Source organism: Mchenga conophoros, linkage group LG23 (genome assembly GCF_057382185.1).
Source record: "Mchenga conophoros isolate Kocher_MC1m ecotype Shallow Benthic linkage group LG23, M_conophoros_male_GT1.1, whole genome shotgun sequence".
Taxonomy (NCBI): Eukaryota; Metazoa; Chordata; class Actinopteri; order Cichliformes; family Cichlidae; genus Mchenga; species Mchenga conophoros.
Window position 1 is genome coordinate 52,475,360 of NC_140547.1, and position 22,400 is coordinate 52,497,759.

Here is a 22,400-nt window from a genome sequence, read left to right on the forward strand (position 1 = left end):
CAATTTGAAACCCCGCCCAAACACACACACACACACACACACACACACACACACACACACAGTATTTAACTTTTGTGTTTGTGTGTGCCTCAGGTTCCGATTCAGTGGTCGCATTTTGGGAATGGCTCTGATCCATCAGTACCTGTTGGATGCCTTCTTCACCAGACCCTTTTATAAAGGCCTACTTCGGATGTATGTTGACACACAATACTCAAATGCACATGAAATGTCTGTATGTATACGCCCACCTGCCATTTTGTTAGGTACGCCTGAGCAGCTGCTCGTTAACACATATATTCTATGTTTTCGCTCGTCTTGAGTGATATCACATTCTTAATCCAGGGTTTAATATTTTGTGGGCCAACATACTGCAGCTATAACTATAGCTGCTATAGAAGTGTGTTCTGGGTCAGTGTGTGTTTACAGCACACGCCAACCCAGCCCATCTCCAGCCCTCTTGGCATTTCTTCAGCCTTGGGCCGATCCCTACTCTCCAGGCCCCAGCAGATACTAAAATAAGGAGAGGAAAAAACAATCAGTCCAATCAGAATCAGCTGTTTCTGCCCTGACGCTGTCCCCTTCCCCTGCAGCTGAACCCCAAACCACACCAGCCACAGCAGTCTTCTGACAGCTGTCCAGCGCACCTATTGAGCCAATAATATGACAGCAACTTAATGCTTGTAGACATGGTCGCAACAACCATCAGAATGGACAAGAGAGGTGATTAAGTTACTTTGAAGTGTCATTGTTTTTAGTGTCACACCGGCTGGTCTGCTATTTCAAAAGCTGGGAATCTAGGATTTACAGAGAATAGTATGACAAATATAGAATATCCTGTGAGTGGCTGTTCTCTGAACATGTGTTGATGCCAGAGGTCAAAGGACAATGGCCAGAGCACTTCAAGCTGATAGTAATGTGAAAATAACCAACCAACCAAAGCAGGCAGAGGAGCTTGGTGCAGATGCACTACACCAGGTGCCACTCCTGTCAAAATCTGTGAGGAATGTTTCTAGCATCTTGTTGAATGTCTGGCATCAAGAATTATGGCAGTTCTGAATGCAACAGGGGTCCACCTCAGTACTAGAAATACGTACTTAACAAAGTGACTAATGTATACACAGTTTGCTGAAATATATATATGTACATTTTTAAACAGATTTTAACTGTGAACAAGAGCCAGTGTGAGGATAAGTTAATCTGTATGTGGGTCTAAGACAGCAGACACACATTATCTGCCTTTCCCAACTTGTAGTCCCTGTGACCTGAGTGATCTGGAGTATTTGGATGAAGAGTTTCACCAGTCTCTTCAGTGGATGAAGGACAACGACATAGACGATATGCTGGACCTCTCCTTCACTGTCAATGAAGAAGTTTTTGGACAGGTCAGTGTATGTAGGTGTGTGCGTGCTTGTGTGTGTGTGTACACCAACTATGCTTTCAACAAAGGACGTAGAGCAGGCCATCTATTAATCGGATGGTTGGTGGTTCCCTGGCTGCTTCGGTCGACATGCCAAATACGATACTTATGTGTGAATGTTAGATAGTTCAACGTGACTTAGAGAAAGCAGAGTGCTTGTGTGAGTTGGTGACTGAGGCAAATTGTATTGAGGGCTTTGAGTGCTCAGGTAGAGTAGAAAAGCACCAGTCCAATTACCAAATTAAAATACACAACTTGGGTACAATCCTGGCCTCACACCAAGCCAACATCCCAGATGCCTTGGCAGTGTAAGGAGTCTCACCCGTCTCTCCAGTGGATGAAGGTTACCGAGTGATTTGCCAGTTTTATCAATCCTTTTTCATTATTTTACAGTCGTTTCATTTACTTTGAGTTTTTGTTAACTTTATTCACTAGAGGTCTTCATGGGGCCTAAACAATTCTGACCAACAAATAAACAAACTTGACCAACCAAGGGTGGGCAATCTGCAACACCAGACAACATCACATGCTGTCACCAACACCAAGTTTGGTAATGTGGGTGTTGCACAGCACTGTCCAGTCAGGTAGCATGCTGTTCACGTCTGTAAGTGAATATAATGAATGAATGAATGAATGAATGAATGAATGAATGAATGAATGCTTTATTGGCCATATGCAGGTTGCCCCACAGAGGAATAGGACCCCCCCCGACTTACACACACAACAACAAGACAACACAAGGGAATACAGTCGGAGATCGGCAGCGTTGGGAGAATAACACTGAAAAAATTACACAACATTGGGAAAAGTACAAGAGGAAAAAAAAGAGACCTCTTCACACGCTGGGCAACCTATGGGAGGACAGCATGAGAACAGGAAACAAAAAAACTCCTCTGCACAGAGAGCACATTAATGTCCACATCACAACATCAGAGCACATGACAAGCCACAGGGGATGGATAGGGGGGTGGGGGGTAATCCGAAGGAACACAGCAGTCGTCCTGCACCATGCTACCATTTCAGCGCGGCGCGCAGACCCGCCGCCTTCCCCCGCAGGAACAAGCATCGAAGGCGTTTGGAAGGGAGGGGGATGAGTGAGTGCCTATCAGTGTAAGTGTGTGTGTGTGTGCGTGTCCATAGTTCAGCTGAGACAGTGTCCTTCGCTGTATCAGGCTAAGTAAACAGTCCTCCAGCCGATCCAGGTGTCCTTCATGGGATGGGAAGAATAGTCATCACACAGTCGTTATCAGGGAGTTGTTTTGGTGGGCTCCAGCCTTGGGCCTGCAGCTGGCGCCGTGGTGTCCAAATGTAGAATATTGTTGATATCTCCTTTATGCGAGCAGTGAATTTAGCACTCTGACACTGGGGCCTCGATTTCCCGCTGGAGCGCTGCGAGCCTCCCCATGATGGTATCAAGCTTCTGTTCCGTGGTGTTGTCATTCTTTTGGTTCTGAGACCCCACAGCTGCAGTGAGCCGTTCTGCGATGTTATCCAACTTTCGCTCAAGGGTGTTATTGTGAGCAGGCCCCTCTCTGATGTATCCCATCATACGCTCAATGGTGTTAGTCTGAGTCTTCACGGCAGCTGTAAGCGTCTCCAAGGTGTTAACCATGCTGCGTTCGGTGTGGGAGGCCGCGCCTCGTCTCATCGCTTCAATTCCAGCGGTCAGCTTAGGGGGGGTTTGAACAGCTGGTTCCGCTCTCTTATTTCTCCGATAAGTCAGGGCCAAGCCAGCTCCGATCAGCAAGAACCCTGTTATCATGGTTCCGAATAGGTAAATATCCTCAGCGTCCTCGATAGACAGTCCCGCCAGGCACAAGATCCTCCAGGTTTGCCACCCATCCATCGTGTATCCGGCAGGGAAAGTCCCTCCAGGGCACTCGGGCTCTCCCGAGCCCAGACTTCTCGTTGAGAAGAGGGTGTCAATAGCGTTCAGAGACCAGTTGATCAAATCCATAATTCTCTGTTAGGTTTTAGAGAACGACAGTGAGAGACTGTTCAAGGGAAAAGTAGTGCACGCGAGACAAGACAGGACACAAGAGGCTAAGCAGGGGAAGATAAGGGGAAGGAGGAGAGGAGAAAAGTGCGACCGCCTTCACCGAGAGCCAAGTAAGAAAGAGCCAATGTAAGATAATTGAAAAATAAAGATACTAGATTTACTTTCATCATCGAAACACTTAGAAAAATGTTGTTGGATATATGTGAAGATACAGAATGTACTGCCAATATACGCTGTTGCAAATAACAGGGTAGAAAATCTCGAAATTGGATTTGAGAACGAAAAGTGATTCTCCTGCAGTTTGAACAGTGGTGCAGAGGAGGAGGAAAGACACTCTAGCTTGAATCTCGTTAACCGTTCATGATTTAGAAAGGAAACAATCCCTGATATCCACCAAATAATTGTGTTTTGCCATAGATAACAGAAAGGGAGCTGAAGCCCGGTGGAGCCAACATTCCTGTCTCAGAGAAGAACAAGAAGGAATACATTGAGCGCATGGTAAAGTGGAGGATAGAGAGAGGAGTGGTGCACCAGACTGAAAGCTTGGTCAGAGGCTTCTATGAGGTATGGCTTAGTGTGACAGAGTTTTATATATATTTCACATGTTATGCATCACCCAGTTTATCTCTAGTGCCCCTAAATGTACAGTGTAAAAAAGATCTCACTGTTTTACATTTTGAATGTTTTTGCAGGTGGTGGATGCCAGGTTGGTGTCTGTGTTTGATGCTAGGGAACTGGAGCTGGTAATTGCAGGCACTGCGGAAATTGACTTAACAGACTGGAGGAACAACACTGAGTACAGAGGAGGTGTGGAGGAAGCTAAGAATGAATGTTTGTTTTTCAGGATAGATTTGTTTAAACCTTTAGATAAAGTTTAAGATAAAGTGTTGTCCTTACAATTAACTAAGGCAGGTGTCAGCAAACTTCAACATCAAAAGAACAGGAGAAAAGGATCAGCTGGGGACAGACAGGTGGATCACAGATCTAACTGGGGGAGGATAAATGAATACATATAGCATGTGTGTTAATAGAGTTATGCAAACTGCCAACCTGTGACCCAGGGGAAAGAGAATCTATTACCTGCTATTAGTTATTTATTACAGTCGCAGTTTTATGTTTGAGAAATACTAGCATTAAATTCATGTAACAACCAATAAGAAGCTGGAAACAAAAGGTAACTAGAAAAATGCATTTTCTAAAGACACTGCAGCGTGAATGCTGATAGCTGAATGTTTTGAGCTGAAATGAATGTTGCTGAATGTTGTTCTGAATTCTTCACCTGAAAACTAAAGTGCAGAACTGTTGAAAGCTGACGTTCACACAGAAGAAGTTGAAAAGTAGCTGAACATGTTTAAAATTTATATTAGAAAAAGCTGAGTAATGACAAAAGAAATTTAGAGTCAGAAAACATCTGAATGAATATTAAAAGTTCATATTCTTTTAATCACTGAATGACTGAAATGTGGGAGGATTCACTACAGACAGGTAAATGCTGCAAGTTCTAGTCATTCAGTCAGAAAAGATGATTCTAAAAGTCATCATCTGACTCCAACTGCCCAGATCTGAACCACCTGTGTGCAGAAGACAAATCCACCGATGAACAATAAGCTTGAATTTAACGGGCCAAGCAGAATGCTCTGATCAGATGGCCTGCACTAACTACAGACATACTGTGTCTGTGAAGGTTCTCAGTCATCCAGGTCTAGTCTAAGGAGCTTGGAGAGAAAAGCGTCTGGACTTCTTTAAGTTGCTTGAAGACGTTTCATCTCTCATCTGAGAAGCTTCTTCAGTTCTAAGGTCAAATGGTGGAGAGTCCCACATTTAAACCCCGTGGGAGTTTCCCCCCACAGAGGGACAAAAGGACCCCCTGATGATCCTCTACCTAATCACATGAGCCAAGGTGTGAAAGCGGGTGTGGGTCCCAATCAGCCAGAGTTTCGGGTGAGCTCATTGAAAGAGGAGTGAAAGAAGCCATCTATGTCCACTGTGAGCGACCATCTTTGAACAGAGGGCGGGGCTTAACACACCAACTGTCTGCCATCTATAATCCAGTTTTGAGATCCTTCCCAGACGCCTTAACGCCCACTCACATCCTGGGCCATCTGACCTCAGGACATCACATGATAGGGCGGGGCCAGGTTTCACAATGAGCTCACAGAGACAGAGCTCATTAAGCAGGCAGGTGTGAGCCTGGTTGCTATAGCGACTCCAGCCAGTGGCACCACACACACACACACACACACACACACACACACACACGAGCGCCTGTCTGCGTGTAAACAGAAAAGTGACCCTGAGACAAATTGGGTCAGTTTTTCCAGGTCCTGTTGAGACATCAGATCTTTTATCCTTGAAATATTCTTGAGGTGATAGTAAGCTGACTTTGTTATTGTCTTAATGTGTTTTTCTAAGTTTAGGTCTGCATCCATCACTACACCCAAATTTCTCGCCTGGTTTGTGGTTTTTAGATGTATAGATTGAAGTTCTCTGGTGACCTGTAATCGTTTTTCTTTGGCGCCAAAGACTATTACCTCAGTTTGTTTTTGTTTAGCTGGAGAAAATTGTGGCACAACCAGTCATTGATTTCCTCAATGCATTTACCAAGAGCCTGTACAGGGCCTCGGTCTCCTGGTGACATTGTGATATATATTTGTGTGTCATCTGCATAGCTGTGATAGTTTATTTTGTTGTTGTTTATAATCTGTGCCAGTGGGAGCATGTAGATGTTAAACAGAAGGGGTCCCAAGATGGAACCTTGGGGAACTCCACATGTGATACTTGTCTGCTCAGATGTGAAGTTACCTATTGATACAAAGTATTTCCTGTTTTCTACGTATGTTTTGAACCAGTTTAGTACAGTTCCTGAGAGACCTGTCCAGTTCTCCAGTCGTTTGAGTAATATGTTGTGGTCAACTGTATCAAATGCTGCACTGAGATCCAGTAAAACTAGGACTGACATTTTTCCACTGTCTGTGTTCAGACATATGTCATTAAACACTTTGGTCAGAGCGGTTTCAGTGCTGTGGTTCTGTCTAAAACCTGACTGGAAGGCATCGTAGCAATTATTCTGTTTTAAGAAGTAACTGAGCTGTTGAGAAACTGCTTTTTCAATGATCTTACTTAAAAACGGGAGATTTGAGATCGGCCTGTAGTTGTTCATTTGTGTCTTGTCAAGATTGTCCTTTTTCAGTATAGGTTTGATTACAGCAGTTTTTAGTGATTCTGGAAACACACCTGATAATAAAGAAAAGTTGACGATTTGTAACAGGTCTGACTCTAAAGTCTTTGAGACCTTTTTGAAAAAACTTGTTGGCAGGACATCTAAACAGCAGGAGGAGGAGTTCAGCTGACCTAAGATGTCCTCCAGGTCTTTGCTGTTAATAGGTTGAAACTGTTTCATGGTGTTTAAACAGTTTTTTGGTGGACACAGTACATATCCTGGATCTGCTGTTGATGTACCAACTGCTTGTCTAATCTTTTGGATTTTGTCTGTGAAGAATTTGGCAAAGTCATTGCAGGCCATGGTTGAAGTTCAGCTGCCACTGGCACAGGAGGGTTTGTTAGCCTGTCAACTGTAGAAAATAAGACCCGAGCATTATGGCTGTTTTTAGTGATGATGTCAGAGAAGTAGGACCTCCTTGCACTCCTCAGTTGTAAATTATAATTGTGAAGTTTCTCTTTATAGATGTCATAATGAACCTGGAGGTTTGTTTTTCTCCATCTGCGCTCAGCTTTCCTACACTCTCTTTTTTCATTTTTCACCAGTGTGGAGTTTCTCCATGGAGACTTTTTCCTTCCAGAGATAACCTTCACCTTAATGGGAGAAATAGTGTCCATTACATTTAACATGTTAGCATTGAAGCTATTGACGAGCTCATTGACTGACCCTCTGGACAGGTCAGGTGTTAATGGGAAGACCTGGTTAAAGATCTGACTACTGTCTTCAGTTATACACCGTTTTGTGATCACTGCTGTTGATGTATTTGTGTGCGCTGAAATTTTACTTTCAGGGTCTTTAGTCCCTTTGTCCTGAGGGTTGTCCACATGGATGTTAAAATCCCCAACAATAATTACACAGTCAAAATCAACACAGATCACAGACAGCAGTTCACTGAGATCATTAAAAGAGTCTGCGCAGTATTTGGGAGGCCTGTAAACATTAAGAAACACAACTCTGGATGAGGCCTTCAGCTGTAAAGCCACATATTCAAAAGACTGCAAATTGTAATAACCATTGATGATCAAAGACCACTGATCAATCGCCATGAGAACTATTCACAGAGAGTTGGGGAATGGCTGCAATCACAGCCTTGTAAGATGGTGACAGATGTACCCTTAGGCCCCCTCATCGATTCAGAGATGGTCTTTCCTTTTTCATCTAAATGGCCTCCTTGACTCCCCACTCAAACTGCGTTTCTCCCTGTCCAGGATGTTACATCCTCATCATTAACAGAGTGGCCACTGGCCTGTAGACTGCAGAGTCCTGGGCTGTCGAGAGGTTGTTTGGTTTCCCCGATTTATAAATCATTCGACTGAACAGTGTACACTATATTACTCTATTTGTGCCATGGGACCGGATCGTTCAGGTGGACCAGTTTTTGGGATTTGAAAGCCACAGAGACAACAACTGCATCTCAACAACAACTGCTGCCTTCAGCTGAGAATGAAGAAGTCACTTGGATGAGTGATGAAACTTTTCTCCCACTAAAAACGTCAAAACGTCCAGATGAACTGGATCAACTTCAGCATGCATCAAGACATTTGTTGTTTTGCTGTGTTTTGTTTTCGTGGTTTTCTGATTTTGATTTTTTTGTCATTGTGGTTTAAAATGAAAAAATAAATACATCACTTAAAAAAGGATTTAAAAAAACTTTAACAACTTCGGCGACTTTTACTAAGAATAAGGTTTCAAAAAGCTCATCCCTTGATTCACTCAGACTTGAGCTTTGGTTTTTTTGGCTTTCATTATAGTCCTATTACCATGACATTTTGACAAAACATGAAATGTTGTGTTTAGGTTACCATGATAACCACATTGTGATCCGGTGGTTCTGGGCAGCGGTGGAGAGATTCAATAATGAGCAGAGATTGCGGCTCCTACAGGTAGGCTTTTTTGTTTTAGTTAAAGAGGCTTTTTATTAAAAGCAACAATAACAACAAACATGTAACACTGCAGTTCTTTCTTGGTGTTCTTATCCGCATGTCTTTTTTCTACTTGTTGTCTCTCACCTTATATCCTCAGTTTGTGACTGGGACATCCAGCATTCCATATGAGGGTTTTGCTTCTCTGCGAGGCAGCAATGGACCCCGTAGGTTCTGTGTGGAGAAGTGGGGTAAAGTCACCTCCCTACCCAGGTAAATACTAGAGATGGACCGATCCGATATTACGTATCGGTATCGGTCCGATACTGACCTAAATTACTGGATCGGATATCGGAGAAAAATAAAAAATGTAATCCGATCCATTAAATATCACGAAAGCACCTCACAAAACTTGCAACACGCCGTAACTCACCTCAGGTTAGCACGTCGAGCAGTATGCATCACGTGATAGAGCGGCTGTGGCATGCGGGACCTGTCGGTGGTCTGGATAGCATTTGGAGCTTCGCTAGCAACCCGGCATTTCATCTCCGACAAAGTTATCCCGAGAGAAGTAAAGCAAGTGTGTAAGTCCATCTCTGAATGTTTGTAAAGCATTCCTGCGTTAAGCTTAACGAGCGACTGCCTCTTCTTGCTGCTACTTCAATCATGAAACTGCTTAACGATCAGCTGATCGGCTTTTCTGTGGCGAGTCCGTCTTTGTTTTTGGCCCACTTTGCACCAGAAAGAGGAAACCAGCGGCTGAACAACAGCAGCACGTTTAAGCTTGATAAGCTGTTGTTAGAATGTATTTAATATTACTTTCTACTCGAGGATCTTTTTCTACGTAGCTGACGGCTGGTAACTGTGCAGGGGCGGATCTAGCAAAGTTTAGCCAGGGGGGCCGATAGGGCATGAACAGGGAAAAGGGGGCACAAAGACATACTTTTTTCTTATTCTCATTTAAAATGTCGAGCTTTTAATAAATAATTATCTGACACCCAAAGTTTTAATTTGATGTAAAATGAATAGAAGTCCATTACTGTATATAGTGACTATTAAGTCTAATATATATACCCTAGTAAGCTATAGTACTTTTTCCTTTGGGAAGGTACCATCTGTGCAGTCTGCAATTTTGTTGAAGAAAGATGTTGAATCTATTTAATATTTCTTGAAAAATAATTGATTTCTGTGCATTTTTTTTCACACTGCATCAAATTAAGGTTGATTACGTCGATTAAGCATCATGAGGTGGAGCGTGAGGGGTGGTTCCCTATTTTTTATTTATTTATTTTTGTTGTTGCTGGGAGTTGGAACCCTATCAGTTAGGTTGCTTAATATTTACGCTAAGTACTCTTTAAAATACCAGAATAGGGAGGATGGTGTAGGTCTAAGTTTATTAGATTGATCAGTATTGCTGAACTATGAAATATTTTTTTTGTATACAGGTATAACAGAATAGCTTTAGTGTAGTTGTTGTTTTAAACTTGAGTATGAACTTGCAGACTTGCAAAATGCAGCAAGATATTTAAAAAACAGTTTTGTTGATTAAAAAACACTATATCGGATTCATATCGGTATCGGCAGATATCCAAATTTATGATATCGGTATCGGTATCGGACATAAAAAAGTGGTATCGTGCCATCTCTAGTAAATACCAACCATCTCAGATTTGCGTAAAAATGTTATGGTTTTGTTCTTTTTGTTTGCACTTTGAAAAAAATTGTTTACATATAAATATCTCAAAACTATTAAAGATAAAAGCCTGAAATTGACTATTAGCTGGTCAAAATATGTGCAAAAAATAATTATAATAATGACAATTCAATCCAGAAAGGTGTATACGTACTGGTAACAAGTCAGGTTTTTGCAGGAAACAATGATATAATTACATCAAGTAATTTTAAGTATTGGGCAATTTTCCAGAAACACATTTTTGTATTTTTTGTATTTTTTGTATTTATTTATTTATTTTTTTACAAAAGGACAATAATCAAGGATTGCCTACATGCAAATTAAACCTACATTCTAGCCAATTGGCATGCAGTGTAGGCAAAAACAAAACTACTCAAGTAAAGTACAAATATCTGAAAATTCTACTTAAGATTTGTACTTCATTACTTCCTACCTCTGCAGTTAACCAAAGAGGAGAGAGGGATAGCTCTGCATTGCCTAGAAAATTATTACAAGGCAGCCTGACTTCACTATTGTCAGAATTGCTTCCAGCAGAATTAGATGGCAGATTAAAAAAATGGGTAGAGCGGACTTCCGGTGTCATGGTGGCGAGAGTAGCAGCATAAACAGGAGCTCCTGCATCGATAGCCAAAATAATCCGCAATTCAAGAATATAATTCATTAAAAGCGACTTCCCCTTTAAGAATAATGAGCGGAGATAAAAATAAGAAGGGACGAGCCCCAGGCCGAAGCTTAGAAACGCGACTTGAGAGTAAGACATATGAAACACGCTCCGAGCAAGAGGGCGAGAGGATGGCGGCGGAGGCCGCAACATCAGCGCTAGGCCCCCTCAGACAAGTGGTGAGTGAAGTAGTGGCGGAGGGCATGCAAGACCTTAAGGCAGAGATGAAGAAGGAGCTATCGCTCGTGAGAACAAGTTTGAAAGAGGACATGAAAGCCCAAATGAGCGAGTTAACACACGAGATAAATCAACAGGTTACCGCCGCCACAAGCAGGATCGAGGAGGTGGGGAAACGTCTGGAAGAAATGGAAAGAAACATGGTAGGGAAGGAGAAATGGGACATTGGAGTGAGGGATGCCATTGTTCAGCTGCTGGATAACCAGAGGCAGCTCCAAGAGAAGGTTACGGATTTGGAGGGGCGCTCACGCCGTAATAACATACGGATATATGGCATCCCTGAGAACATAGAAGGCACCTCCATGCTAAGGTATGTGGAAAGCATGATGATATCGGAGTTGGGGGACGGTGTGGACTTGGGCAGCGAGAAGAGCCTAGGGATAGAGAGAGCTCACCGGGCGCTGGGAGTGCAGCCGCCGCCGGGGGCGCCCCCTCGATCAACGGTGGTGCGCTTCTTAAAGTTCAATATTAAAGAACAAATCCTACGCGCTGCATGGAAGAAGCCTGTATATATAAAGGAGAAACGGATTTTCTTTGATCACGACTATGCCGAAAACATACAAATGAAGAGAAAAGAGTATGGCCCGGTTAAAAAAGTACTTAAAGAAAACGCCATCCGGTTCCAGACCCCGCTTGCTAAAATGCGGGTTCATTTTGACTCGGGAATGGTCCTATACAATAACGCGGAGGAAGCTGCGGCGGATCTAAGAAGACGCGGATACACGGTGGGACCGGTGGCCACAAGAAAGCCCAAAGGCATTACGGCGGAGATGATCAGCAGTATCCTACCGACGAGCGTGGTTGGGCCGCGACGCGCCGGGAATACAGCTGATCTACGCGGGAGCGTACGGGAAAAGCTGAAGGTTTTCCAGCGCACGGAGGACGTCGGTACGGAGGAGTAACACCTGCGCCCCACCCGCCCCGTTTCGCTGTTAAGATGATCATAAGACCAACGGAACAACAGGTGCGCCGGGCTGCTGATCAATACAGGGGGATATATGGTTGGATGGCCTCCTCCCCTGGCCGTGATGGAATATGGCACGTCGATATCCCTTTGATCATAGAGTGGTGAGGGGCCGATGCAGGTGACTCACGTGTTTTTTGTTTTTGTTTTTTAGTTTCCCTTTTTCTTTTAAAATAGGAAACGAGAGGGGCCCCACACTGTGGCATTTCCCCCAGACTGAGAGGAGAGAAAAAACCTCTCTTATGGAAGACCTGGTTTATTTGGTTAAGACAAGTTCTGTCTTTGTTCATGTGTGTTTATTATGTGTTCTGAGGGCTGGGAGTATTGGTATGTTGGTGCAGGAAAATAAGTTGGAAATATATAGAACATATGCAGTATTATAAGGTATTGTCTTTGAATGTAAATGGTATAAAGAATCCCATTAAGAGGAGTAAGATAGTTTCAAAGCTAAAAAGGGAAAAAATTGATATTGCATTTCTACAAGAAACGCATCTCTCAAAGGAAGAACATGAGAAGTGGAAGAGAATGGGATTCAAAAATATCTATTATGCCTCACATAGATCTGGCAAAAAAAGAGGAGTGGCCATTCTGATACCGAACAAGGTTGGTTTTGAGTTTACTGGAGAACATAAAGATAAAGAGGGAAGATTTGTGTTGGTGAAAGGGAAGATGGAACAGGAAGACGTCACGCTGTGTAATATATATGCACCCCCTGGTAGTAGTACAGGGTTCTTTAAGGAGATATTCAGTCTTATCGCCGCAGAAAGTGTTGGTACATGTATATGTGCAGGAGATTTTAATTTACTTCTCCATCCAAAATGGGATACAACTAGCCGAGACCGGAGGGGAACTAAATTAGAGAAACAAGTAAAAACAATGTTGTCTGAGTTGGGGCTTATAGATATATGGAGATATTTACACAAACATGAACGCAAATTTACATTTTATTCAGCGAGACATGATATGTACTCGAGGATTGATTATTTCTTTACTTTTAGTAAAGATCTCCACAGAGTGAAGGATTGTATAATAGGACAAAGAGATTTATCTGATCATTCGGGACTAACTATGAAGATTGGGTTTAAAGCTAGCCCCAAAAACACCTTATGGAGGCTTAACACAGGTCTGTTAAATAATGACTTGTTTAAAAGAGAAATGGGACAGGAGTTAAAAACATATTTAGAACTCAATGACAATGGAACAGTTAATCCTACGATTTTATGGGATGCGGCTAAGGCATACCTTAGGGGTAAAATTATTGCAAAATGTGCAGTCCTAAAGAAGGTGAGAGCAAAAAAGCTGTCAGATTTGCAGGAAAATTTGGGAAAATTGGAACAATTGCACACTGTTACAAGGTGCCCCCAGGTATTGGAGCAGATGAGGCTGGTTAAACAAGAGATCCACAAAATTTTAAGTGAGGAAATTGAAAAAAAATTAAAATATAATAGACAACGGTGGTATGAGGCAGGACCCAAAGCTGCTAGGCTATTATCATGGAGACTCAGGAGGCAACAACAGGAGAACACTATTCATAAAGTTCGAAATTTAAGAACAAATAAGATAACTAATAAACTTGAAGAAATTCAGAGAGCATTTGAAGAATATTACACTGAGCTATACACACAACCGGACAAAGCAGATGAGCATAAGATTCAGAATTTCTTATCCAGCCTAGATCTACCGTTTATAGGTAAGCAGCAGAATGAAAAACTCGTCAGAGAAATATCAGCAGAAGAGATTAACATTGGGATCTCAAAACTCAAGACTTTTAAAGCCCCAGGATGTGATGGATTTCCACCAGAGTGGTATAGGCAGATGAGGGAACCCTTAATCCCGCTACTAAAGGCCTCTTTTAATTACTCTCTGAGTGGGGGGGCGCTCCCACCATCGTGGCGGGAGGCGTATATCTCTGTCATACCAAAAGCAGGGAAGGATAAAACTGACCCCAGAGGTTATAGACCTATTAGCGTGTTAAATATAGATTATAAACTATTTGCCGCGATTTTGGCTAGGAGGCTGAGTACATTGATGCCCACGCTGATAGAGGAGGATCAAACAGGCTTCATTGGTAACAGACAAACACACGATAATATCAGAAGGGCCATTCATATTATTGACCGGATACTTAAAGGGAAAACTGGAACAGTTCTCATTGGGCTTGATGCGGAAAAGGCATACGATACAGTCGGGTGGGAATTTCTGTTTCATGTGTTGAAGAGATTTGGGCTATGTGACAGGTTTATTCAGTGTATAAGAATGATTTATTTGTCTCCAACAGCGAGGATCAAAGTTAATGGAAGCCTCTCAAATCGGATAACGCTACGACGTGGCTGCAGGCAGGGCTGCCCGTTGAGCCCAATGCTCTTTAACCTTTTCATTGAGCCGTTGGCTCAATGTATCAGGGAAGATACTCGATTGGAGGGGGTTACAACGGGGAATGTGGAAAATAAAATTTGCTTGTATGCAGACGATGTGCTGGTAGCGCTAGGAAACCCGGAAGAGGGAATTCCTCTGCTTATGGAAATACTGGAAGAATATGGCAGACTGTCTGGTTATAGACTGAACATTCAAAAAACTCAAATCTTGGCATTCTCCTTTAACCCCTCAAGACAATTGGTAGCAAGATATAGATTCGGATGGCATCAATCTCAAATGGAGTATTTGGGGATCCTGCTGACAAAAGACCCTGCATTGTTATATGAAGTTAATTATAATCGGGTGAACAAGAAGATATATGAAGATCTGGAGAGGTGGGGCCTGCTCCCCCTCGATCTGGGCAGCAGAGTTAGAGCGATAAAGATAAATATCCTCCCAAAGCTGCTATATTTGTTTGCAGCACTTCCAGTTGAGGTTCCAGCAAAACAATTTAGGGAATGGGATATGCATTGCTCAAGATTCATATGGGGAAATAAAAGGCCGAGAGTGAAATATGCAACAATGCAGCTGCCTGGTGAGCGGGGGGGCATGGCTCTACCGTGCTTTGAGGATTACTATCTGGCAGCCCAGATCAGACCTCTAGTGTGCTGGTGTAACTCTAAGTTTGAGGCAAAATGGAAGCACATTGAGCTTTCCTTGATGGATTTCCCAATACAGTCTGTTCTGGGGTCTCTTGAGAGTTTGCCACAGGCATATCAGATGCAAAATTTATGTGTAAGTTTTTCCCTGAAAAAATGGGCAGATGTGATTAAAATTTTTGGTCTTAATAGGGAAATAGGGTTGCTGGGATGGCCAGCGTATCTCCCACGCTTCCTTCCAGCATTGTTAGACCATAAATTCAGGGAGTGGTCCAGGCATGGAATCACTGCGATCTGTAAGATAGTTAAGCATGGGGAGCTGATCAAATTTGAGGACATGTGTCAGATTTACGAGATCGGCAGGGAAGATTTTTATCGTTACCTGCAGGTTCGGAGCTTCTTCCGGAAGGAAATTAGAATGCTTGACGCAGATGCTAGTGGGGTGATCCAAATATTTATGGATGCTTATGGTGAGAACATTATAAGAGGTACTATAGGCAAAATATACAGAAGTTTTACAGCCATGAAAAAGACCTCAACAAGATATGTCAGTCATCGATGGGAAAAAGAAGCAGGTATAACTATCTCAGAGGAAGATTGGTTGCGGATGTGGAAGAATGTGTTGTCTACCACAAATTCTTTAACATGGCGAGATTTTGGATGGAAGAATTTAATTAGATTCTTCATCACACCAAAGCAGAAATCCAAAATAAGTGGTTCAGGCGCTTCATGCTGGAGGGAGTGCGGGGAGGTCGCTGCAGGTTGCTTCCATGTCTTCTGGTCATGCCCTAAACTGAAGACCTTTTGGGAGGAGATTAAACAAATGGTGATGGATGTGCTGGAAGTAATACTGGACTTCTCCTTTAGTACCATGTACCTTGGGAATATCCCTGAGGATATAAATAACAGAGACTTATACTTACTGAAAATAATTATGGTTGCATGCAAAAAGGCAATTACTAGGTGTTGGTTACAGACAAGCCCCCCCACGCGGAAGCTGGTCATAGACATTATTAACGCAATTCATCATATGGAACTGATTACCCTCTCACTGCGGCTACAGAAGGAGAAAGGAGAGAGACTTTGGGAACGATGGGATCATTATGTCAAGAGGCTAGAAACTGATACCTCTGTGATGCAGAGGGACAGCTGCGAATTTGTTTGAATGGAACATGCACCTGTGTAATATGTAATATGTGTAAGTAAAACAAGGCGTTGTGTATTTTGGAATATGCGAACATGTGTGACTGTGTTGGTTCCCCCTGCCCTCTTTAGTTCTGTATGTAAAATAAGATGAAAATCAATAAAGAGAAAGTATTAAAAAAAAAAAAAAAAAATGGGTAGAGAATGGAATCACTTCATATGGCATTATGTATCATCTGAAGAAGGCCTGGATTCCTTCCAAAAACATTCTAATAAATGTAATTTAGAAAAAGAGGATGTTTTTTAGACATCTTCAAAAAAGACACAATTACACAAGGTAAAGAATCTGGCCTGATCACTATTTTTGTGAACTCATATGAAGGCAACACAAAGGGGAAACTTATTTCGAGTCTCTGCAAGAAGGAAAAAACGTCGATCTACTTTTATCTACCTCGTACATTTAGGGAGAAAGATGCAAATATAAAATAAATAAAAATGACTGGCTTAATATGTATAAGAAATGCTGCTACACCTCAAATTCAGAAACATGCAAAGGAGTAATTGGGAAGAGCATTTTAAGATTTTTCATATCACATGTCCGACTATTGAAGATTGTTAGGATAGATAGGATAGAGACTGTATAACATATACATGCAATGGAAAGAATGAAATTTTCCTTTAAACGTTTAACTGATAAAAATGATAATTAGTGGTCAAAATGTAATATTTTTTTAATCAGAGGTGCTCTCCTTCTTTCTCCATGTAGGGGTAATTTTGATATGATACAATAGTGATAGGATTTCTGGTTCTAATCAAAAATGTATTATTATGTATATATGTGCTATACTAGAAAAGATACTTAGTCTTCACAGAAACATGCTATGATTACACATACAGGTGCAACAATATGTTTTTTAATTTGTTTATTTTTCTCTCTTTTCAGTTGAGTTTCTTAACGTTGACATGTTTTTGTCTGTCTGTCACGTCTGTAAATGTTAATGCAAAAAGAAGAAATGGTAATATTCTCACACAGTCAAACTTTGTGCCCCACATTTAGTTTGCTGGGGTAATCCTAGTTATTTCTGTGTCTATGATATTAAATATTAAAGTTCTCTGCATTTCCAGGCACTTATTTCGGTCATGCACTGTAGTAATTATGATAATAAAACCTGATTTTTCTTAGATTTGAGCTTCTCTATGTATCCTGTCAGTGGCCTGTGCTTTAATACATCCAGAATACACACTGTGGCTTCTGTTCAAGCATTTGCTGATGAACAACACTGTCTCTGCTCTGTTCTCCAGAGCTCACACCTGCTTCAACCGGCTGGACCTACCACCGTACCCATCTTTCTCAGTGCTGTATGAGAAGCTGCTGACTGCTGTGGAAGAGACCAGCACCTTTGGACTGGAATGAGATTCTCGTCTCCCCCATATCCCAGTTTACCCTGCGTCTGCCCCTGGAAGACTGCTGCTGATAGTGACGTTTAAAAGTCAGATTTTGAAGTCCAACTCCTGATTTAAATTTATAACAGGATGTTTTGTTACAGGATCTGACCCTTTGAAATGTTTTGTGTACAAAGGTAAACCTTTTTTGTTGCACCTGCATGTACTTCACACCTACTTAATAACTTGCTTTCACCTATGTGACATGACAAATGAAGACCTGCGCTCGCTTTAGGACTCTGACTGGAACTGCCAAGATCTGACCAATCAGAGGTCAAGGGCGCCTGAGTTTTTTTTAATTATTTTTTTTGGGGGGGGGGGGGGGGGGGGGGGGGGGGGAATCAAGGAGGTTAAAATGGTTAGACCAATTAAAGAACCTGCAGCCACTGCCTTCCCTGCGAATATTGACCTGATTCTACTTCTTTAACTGAGTTTGGATGGATCTTGGAGGACTATAAGGACCATCCAAGACTATGTGTCTCTACAATGCACTTGTAATACAGCATGTTATTGTGATGTAGTAACTTCACTATGTGTAGGTTGTGCATTTATTTATTAAAAAGCTGAGGTAGACCTAAGGTAATTTTTTTTGTTTTTCAGTGGACTTTGTCCTCAGCTAATTCTGGAGTGTAGTCAGACATTTTTGGTATTGCAGCTACCCTGTTGTTTAACTCGTTTTCTAATGATGCAGGAGTGACATGTGTGATCTGAACTAACTAGCTAGCTTTACAGTGTAGATTGTGATATCTCTACCAGATCTGGATCTGTTGGCAAAAACATATTTGGTCACCACTTACCTGAGTTACTATATTGACAACCAATATATGATCATCAATTTATCATTTTACTTTTACAACCCCAGTCTTCAAAACATTAGGATGCTATGTAAAATATAAATTAAGACAGAAAATTTGAGGAGTTTGAGGAAAAAAAAGTCAATTTGAATTTAATGGCAGAAACACATCTCATAAAAATTAAGACGGGATCGTGTCATGTTTATCACTATTGAGTGAGTCTTTGGAAAAGGAATGTTATCTCCTTGTCTGATATAGGATTCTAGTTACTTAAGTCTTCTTTGTTGTGTTTTTCACTTCCTCATGTATCAAATGTTTTTCACTGATGAAAGACTTAGATGTCAGCCAATTAAGCACCTGGACCTTCTTCAGTCATTCAGCAGTAAAAACTCTGTAATGGTAGAAGCATGAACATTACCCATAAAATCCAGTTCGAAGGACTTTGCAGTTAGTTTATTCTCTTTTGTATATTCAGATCTTCACTTAGGATGCAGTATAAATTTAAGCATGCACTGCACTACCACAGAAAAACAAGTCAAATCTTTAGTCCTGGACTTTGGTTTATATTATTATTTCATGCACAGAATATTAAAGACTAAAAAGGAACCTAAAAGCAGTGCATGAAAAAGTTGCCCTTAATGAAACTAATTATTTCTGAGTAATTCTGATGCACTATCATTAATGCTGACACAAGTTCTCAATTACTTACTTACTTTGAATGTGTCTATATTCTCATCACTTTTCACTGTCCCTTTAGTTCTGACTTATTTTCTTGTAATATGAGTGTTGTGTAAACATGCTTAATTCTTCATCTACTTTCTTTTCTTGCTGAAATGAGTGTCCCACTGGGTTTACACCACTGGATGTGTGCCTGAAGTAACAACATACAGACTGCTACTGTGCAGAGAGGTTTATGTGTGTTAGATGGCATTCAACAGTGTAAATTATTTAGTGCACAGTTATTTATTTAGAACATTGGAACCACTCCTGCTGCTTTAAATATTTGAAATTGATTTTGTCTTGGACCTACTGTTCTCCTTCTTTATTCAAAGGAGCTTGCAAAGAAAAGCGTCTGGACTTCTTTAAGTTGCTTGAAGACGTTTCACCTCTCATCCGAGAAGCTTCTTCAGTTCTAAGGTCAAATGGTGGAGAGTCCCAGATATAAACCTAGTGGGAGTTTCCCCCCACAGAGGGACAAAAGGACCCCCTGATTATCCTCTAATCGCCTGAGCCAAGGCGTGAAACTGGGTGTGGGTCCCAATCAGCCAGAGTTTCGGGTGTGTTCATTGTGAAACCTGGCCCCACCTTATCATGCGATTTCCTGAGGTCAGATGGCCCAGGATGTGTCCAGTCCAGACGCTTTTCTTTGCAAGCTCCTTTGACTACGATGACCTGGATGACTGAGAACCTTCACAGACATATTCTCCTTCTTTATATTTTTAGAGACTAAAGATACATTTTGGCAGGAAGCTGAGTAAAATTTCATGTACAAATTCACTTCAAATACTTCTCGTACTGAAAACAGTTCTGTCAGTTCTCTCACTTGTCTGTCTGGCTAGAATGTACCAAAGTTTTGAGCCTTACGTGGCAGCCACACATCTGACAGCCAATCAGTCTGTCCAGTCCACCGTACTTTAATATATGAATATTTGTAAGCACTTCTCTTCTAAAATAAAGTTTCATCTCTATTGAAGTTTTTGTTTGGTTTTTAATGACAGACTCTGTGTCTAATGACGATGAATCGGGGCTTAAATTTCATAATAATACCAGATTAAACCAAACATCAAGATGCACAATGATAAAAGTATTTTATATAATAATATAATTGAATCAGAATCAGAATACTTTATTCATCCCGAGGGAAATTAGGGTTACAGCAGGCAGCACGCTAATGGCGCATGCGCACTCACAAAGGAACCTTCTGACCAACTTTACACAAACATCACATTGGGCAGACATGTCAGAAGGTAGGCTGATAGGAAAAAACAACGAAAATACACTACATGAGGTAAGAGGAGGAGAAAAAAAACTCCACTCAGACTGAGCTCCTAGTGGGAGAACAATTTGATAACAGAAAAAACACCTCAGCACAAAGCACATGACTATCAATACACCATAGAAACACGAGACAAGCAACAGGGGCGAGTAAAGGGTAAGAGAGAGCCGGCGTAGACAGCGCATCCGGTCCTGCAGCATCTGCGCTGGTCCAGTTGACTGCTATCATCCCCGGTAGGGCACAAGCATCGAAGGCGTTGGAAAGGGAGGGGGATGAGTGAGTGCTTGTCAGTGTAAGTGTGTGTGTGTGTGCGTGTCCATAGTTTAGCTGAGACAGTGTCCTTCGGCCTATCAGGCTAAGTAAACAGTCCTCCAGCCAATCCAGGTGTCCTTCATGGGGCGGGAAGAATAGTCATCACACAGTCGTTATCAGGGAGTTGTTTTGGTGGGCTCCAGCCTTGGGCCTGCAGCTGGGGCCGTGGTGTCCAAATGTTGAATATTGTTGATTTCTCCTTTGTGAGCAGCTCGAATTCTAGCACTCCGAGGCTGGTCTCTCGATCTCCCGTTGGAGAGCCGCGAGCCTCCCCATGATGGTATCAAACTTCTGTTCCATGGTGTTGTCAGTCTTTTGATTCTGAGACTTCACAACTGCAGTGATCCGTTCCGCGATGTTTTCCAACTGTCGCTCAAGGGTCTCATTTTGAGCAGGCCTCTCTCTGATGTTTCCCCTCATACGCTCAATGGTGTTGTTTTGAGCCTTCACAGCAGCTGTAAGCGTCTCCAAGGTGTTGACCATATTACGTTCGTTGTGAGAGGTCGCGCCTCGTCCCGGCGCTTCGAATCCAGCGGGCAGCCATGTGGGGGTTTGAACAGCCGGTTCCGCTTTCTTATTTCTCTGATAAAGCAGGGCTAGGCCAACGCCGATCAGCATGAACCCTGTTATCATGGTTCCGAATAGGTAGATATCTTCAGCGTCCTCGATCGACAGTCCCGCCAGGCACACAGTCCTCCAGTTCTGCCACCCGTCCATCGTGTAACCGGCAGGGAAAGTCCCTCCAGGGCACTCAGGCTCTCCCGAGCCCAGACTTCTCGTTGAGAAAAGGGTGTCAATAGCATTCAGAGACCAGTTGATCAAATCCATAATTCTCTTTTAGGTTTTTAGACACAGACTGTGAGAGACTGTTCCAGGGAAAGTAAATGCACACAAGACAAGACAAGGACATAGAGGCTAAGCAGGGAAGATAAGGGTGAGGAGGAGAGGAGAAAGTGCGACCGCCTGCGCTGAGAGCTCAAGAAGAATTGTGTTATTATTATAAAATAGATTATATAATCCTTAATATTTTCTACATTTCAAATGTGAATGTGTTAATTATGAATCATCCATAGGCAGATTATTGCTGTTTTAATGTACACCTGGGACCTAATCTTATCTTATATGTAACTAGCTGAATGATGGCAAAAGTGAGATGAAGACTGAAATGAGGATATTTGGATATTCTGCTAACACTTCCCAGTCATTCTCTGAGTGGTAGTGAAACTGTATTTTTTTAAGTACAAGACAAATATATAAATCTTTGCCTTTGGCTTGAATAAATCTTGAATAAATCTTGAATAAATTGAAAATCACTAATAGTTGATCTGTGCTACACATCATTAACTTTGAGGATTTGTTGTTTTCTAGTTTTAGAATACTATTTACTGAGACGACTTCAGACAGCCTTATACTTTTTTACATTTTAATACAAATATCTTTAAAGTAGGCCAGAACCATCTGGAACGGACTTTTTGGTCCAGATATCCATAAGTACCTTCAGATGGCAGGAACAAAAATCACCAAAGACACATTGTCACACTGTGCTAGCTAAAGGTACACCTGCTGTATTTCCCAAGGAGAGAAAAGAGTAAGAGATAACTTAAATCAGAGATAGAGAAAGGTGTGAGAAAGAGAAGAGAGGAAA

At 41.9% G+C, this 22,400-nt stretch overlaps 2 protein-coding genes across 4 annotated transcripts in view; one reads left to right on the top strand and one right to left on the bottom strand.

Annotated features, from left to right (window-relative positions):
- The window catches only part of hecw2b (HECT, C2 and WW domain containing E3 ubiquitin protein ligase 2b), a 77,463-nt gene extending 59,498 nt beyond the window's left edge, over positions 1–17,965 (top strand). For all 3 annotated transcript variants that reach the window (XM_085265516.1, XM_085265518.1, XM_085265517.1), the window contains 7 exons: positions 94–192; positions 1,253–1,382; positions 3,834–3,980; positions 4,109–4,223; positions 8,434–8,519; positions 8,659–8,771; positions 17,513–17,965. In XM_085265516.1, the coding sequence (XP_085121642.1) occupies positions 94–192; positions 1,253–1,382; positions 3,834–3,980; positions 4,109–4,223; positions 8,434–8,519; positions 8,659–8,771; positions 17,513–17,624 (802 nt within the window). In that variant the 3' untranslated portion in view covers positions 17,625–17,965. The remainder of the gene's footprint in view (positions 1–93; positions 193–1,252; positions 1,383–3,833; positions 3,981–4,108; positions 4,224–8,433; positions 8,520–8,658; positions 8,772–17,512) is intronic.
- A 2,688-nt stretch (positions 17,966–20,653) lies between these two features.
- Positions 20,654–21,615, bottom strand: LOC146548345 (uncharacterized). Its single transcript, XM_085265519.1, has one exon. The coding sequence runs from the start codon at positions 21,581–21,583 to the stop codon at positions 20,975–20,977; it is 609 nt and encodes a 202-aa protein (XP_085121645.1). The 5' UTR covers positions 21,584–21,615; the 3' UTR covers positions 20,654–20,974.
- Between the last annotated feature and the right edge of the window lie 785 nt (positions 21,616–22,400).

Bases quoted from the DNA above. Each gene is read 5' to 3' on its own strand.
- LOC146548345 (XM_085265519.1), bottom strand. From the start codon at position 21,583: ATGGATTTGATCAACTGGTCTCTGAATGCTATTGACACCCTTTTCTCA.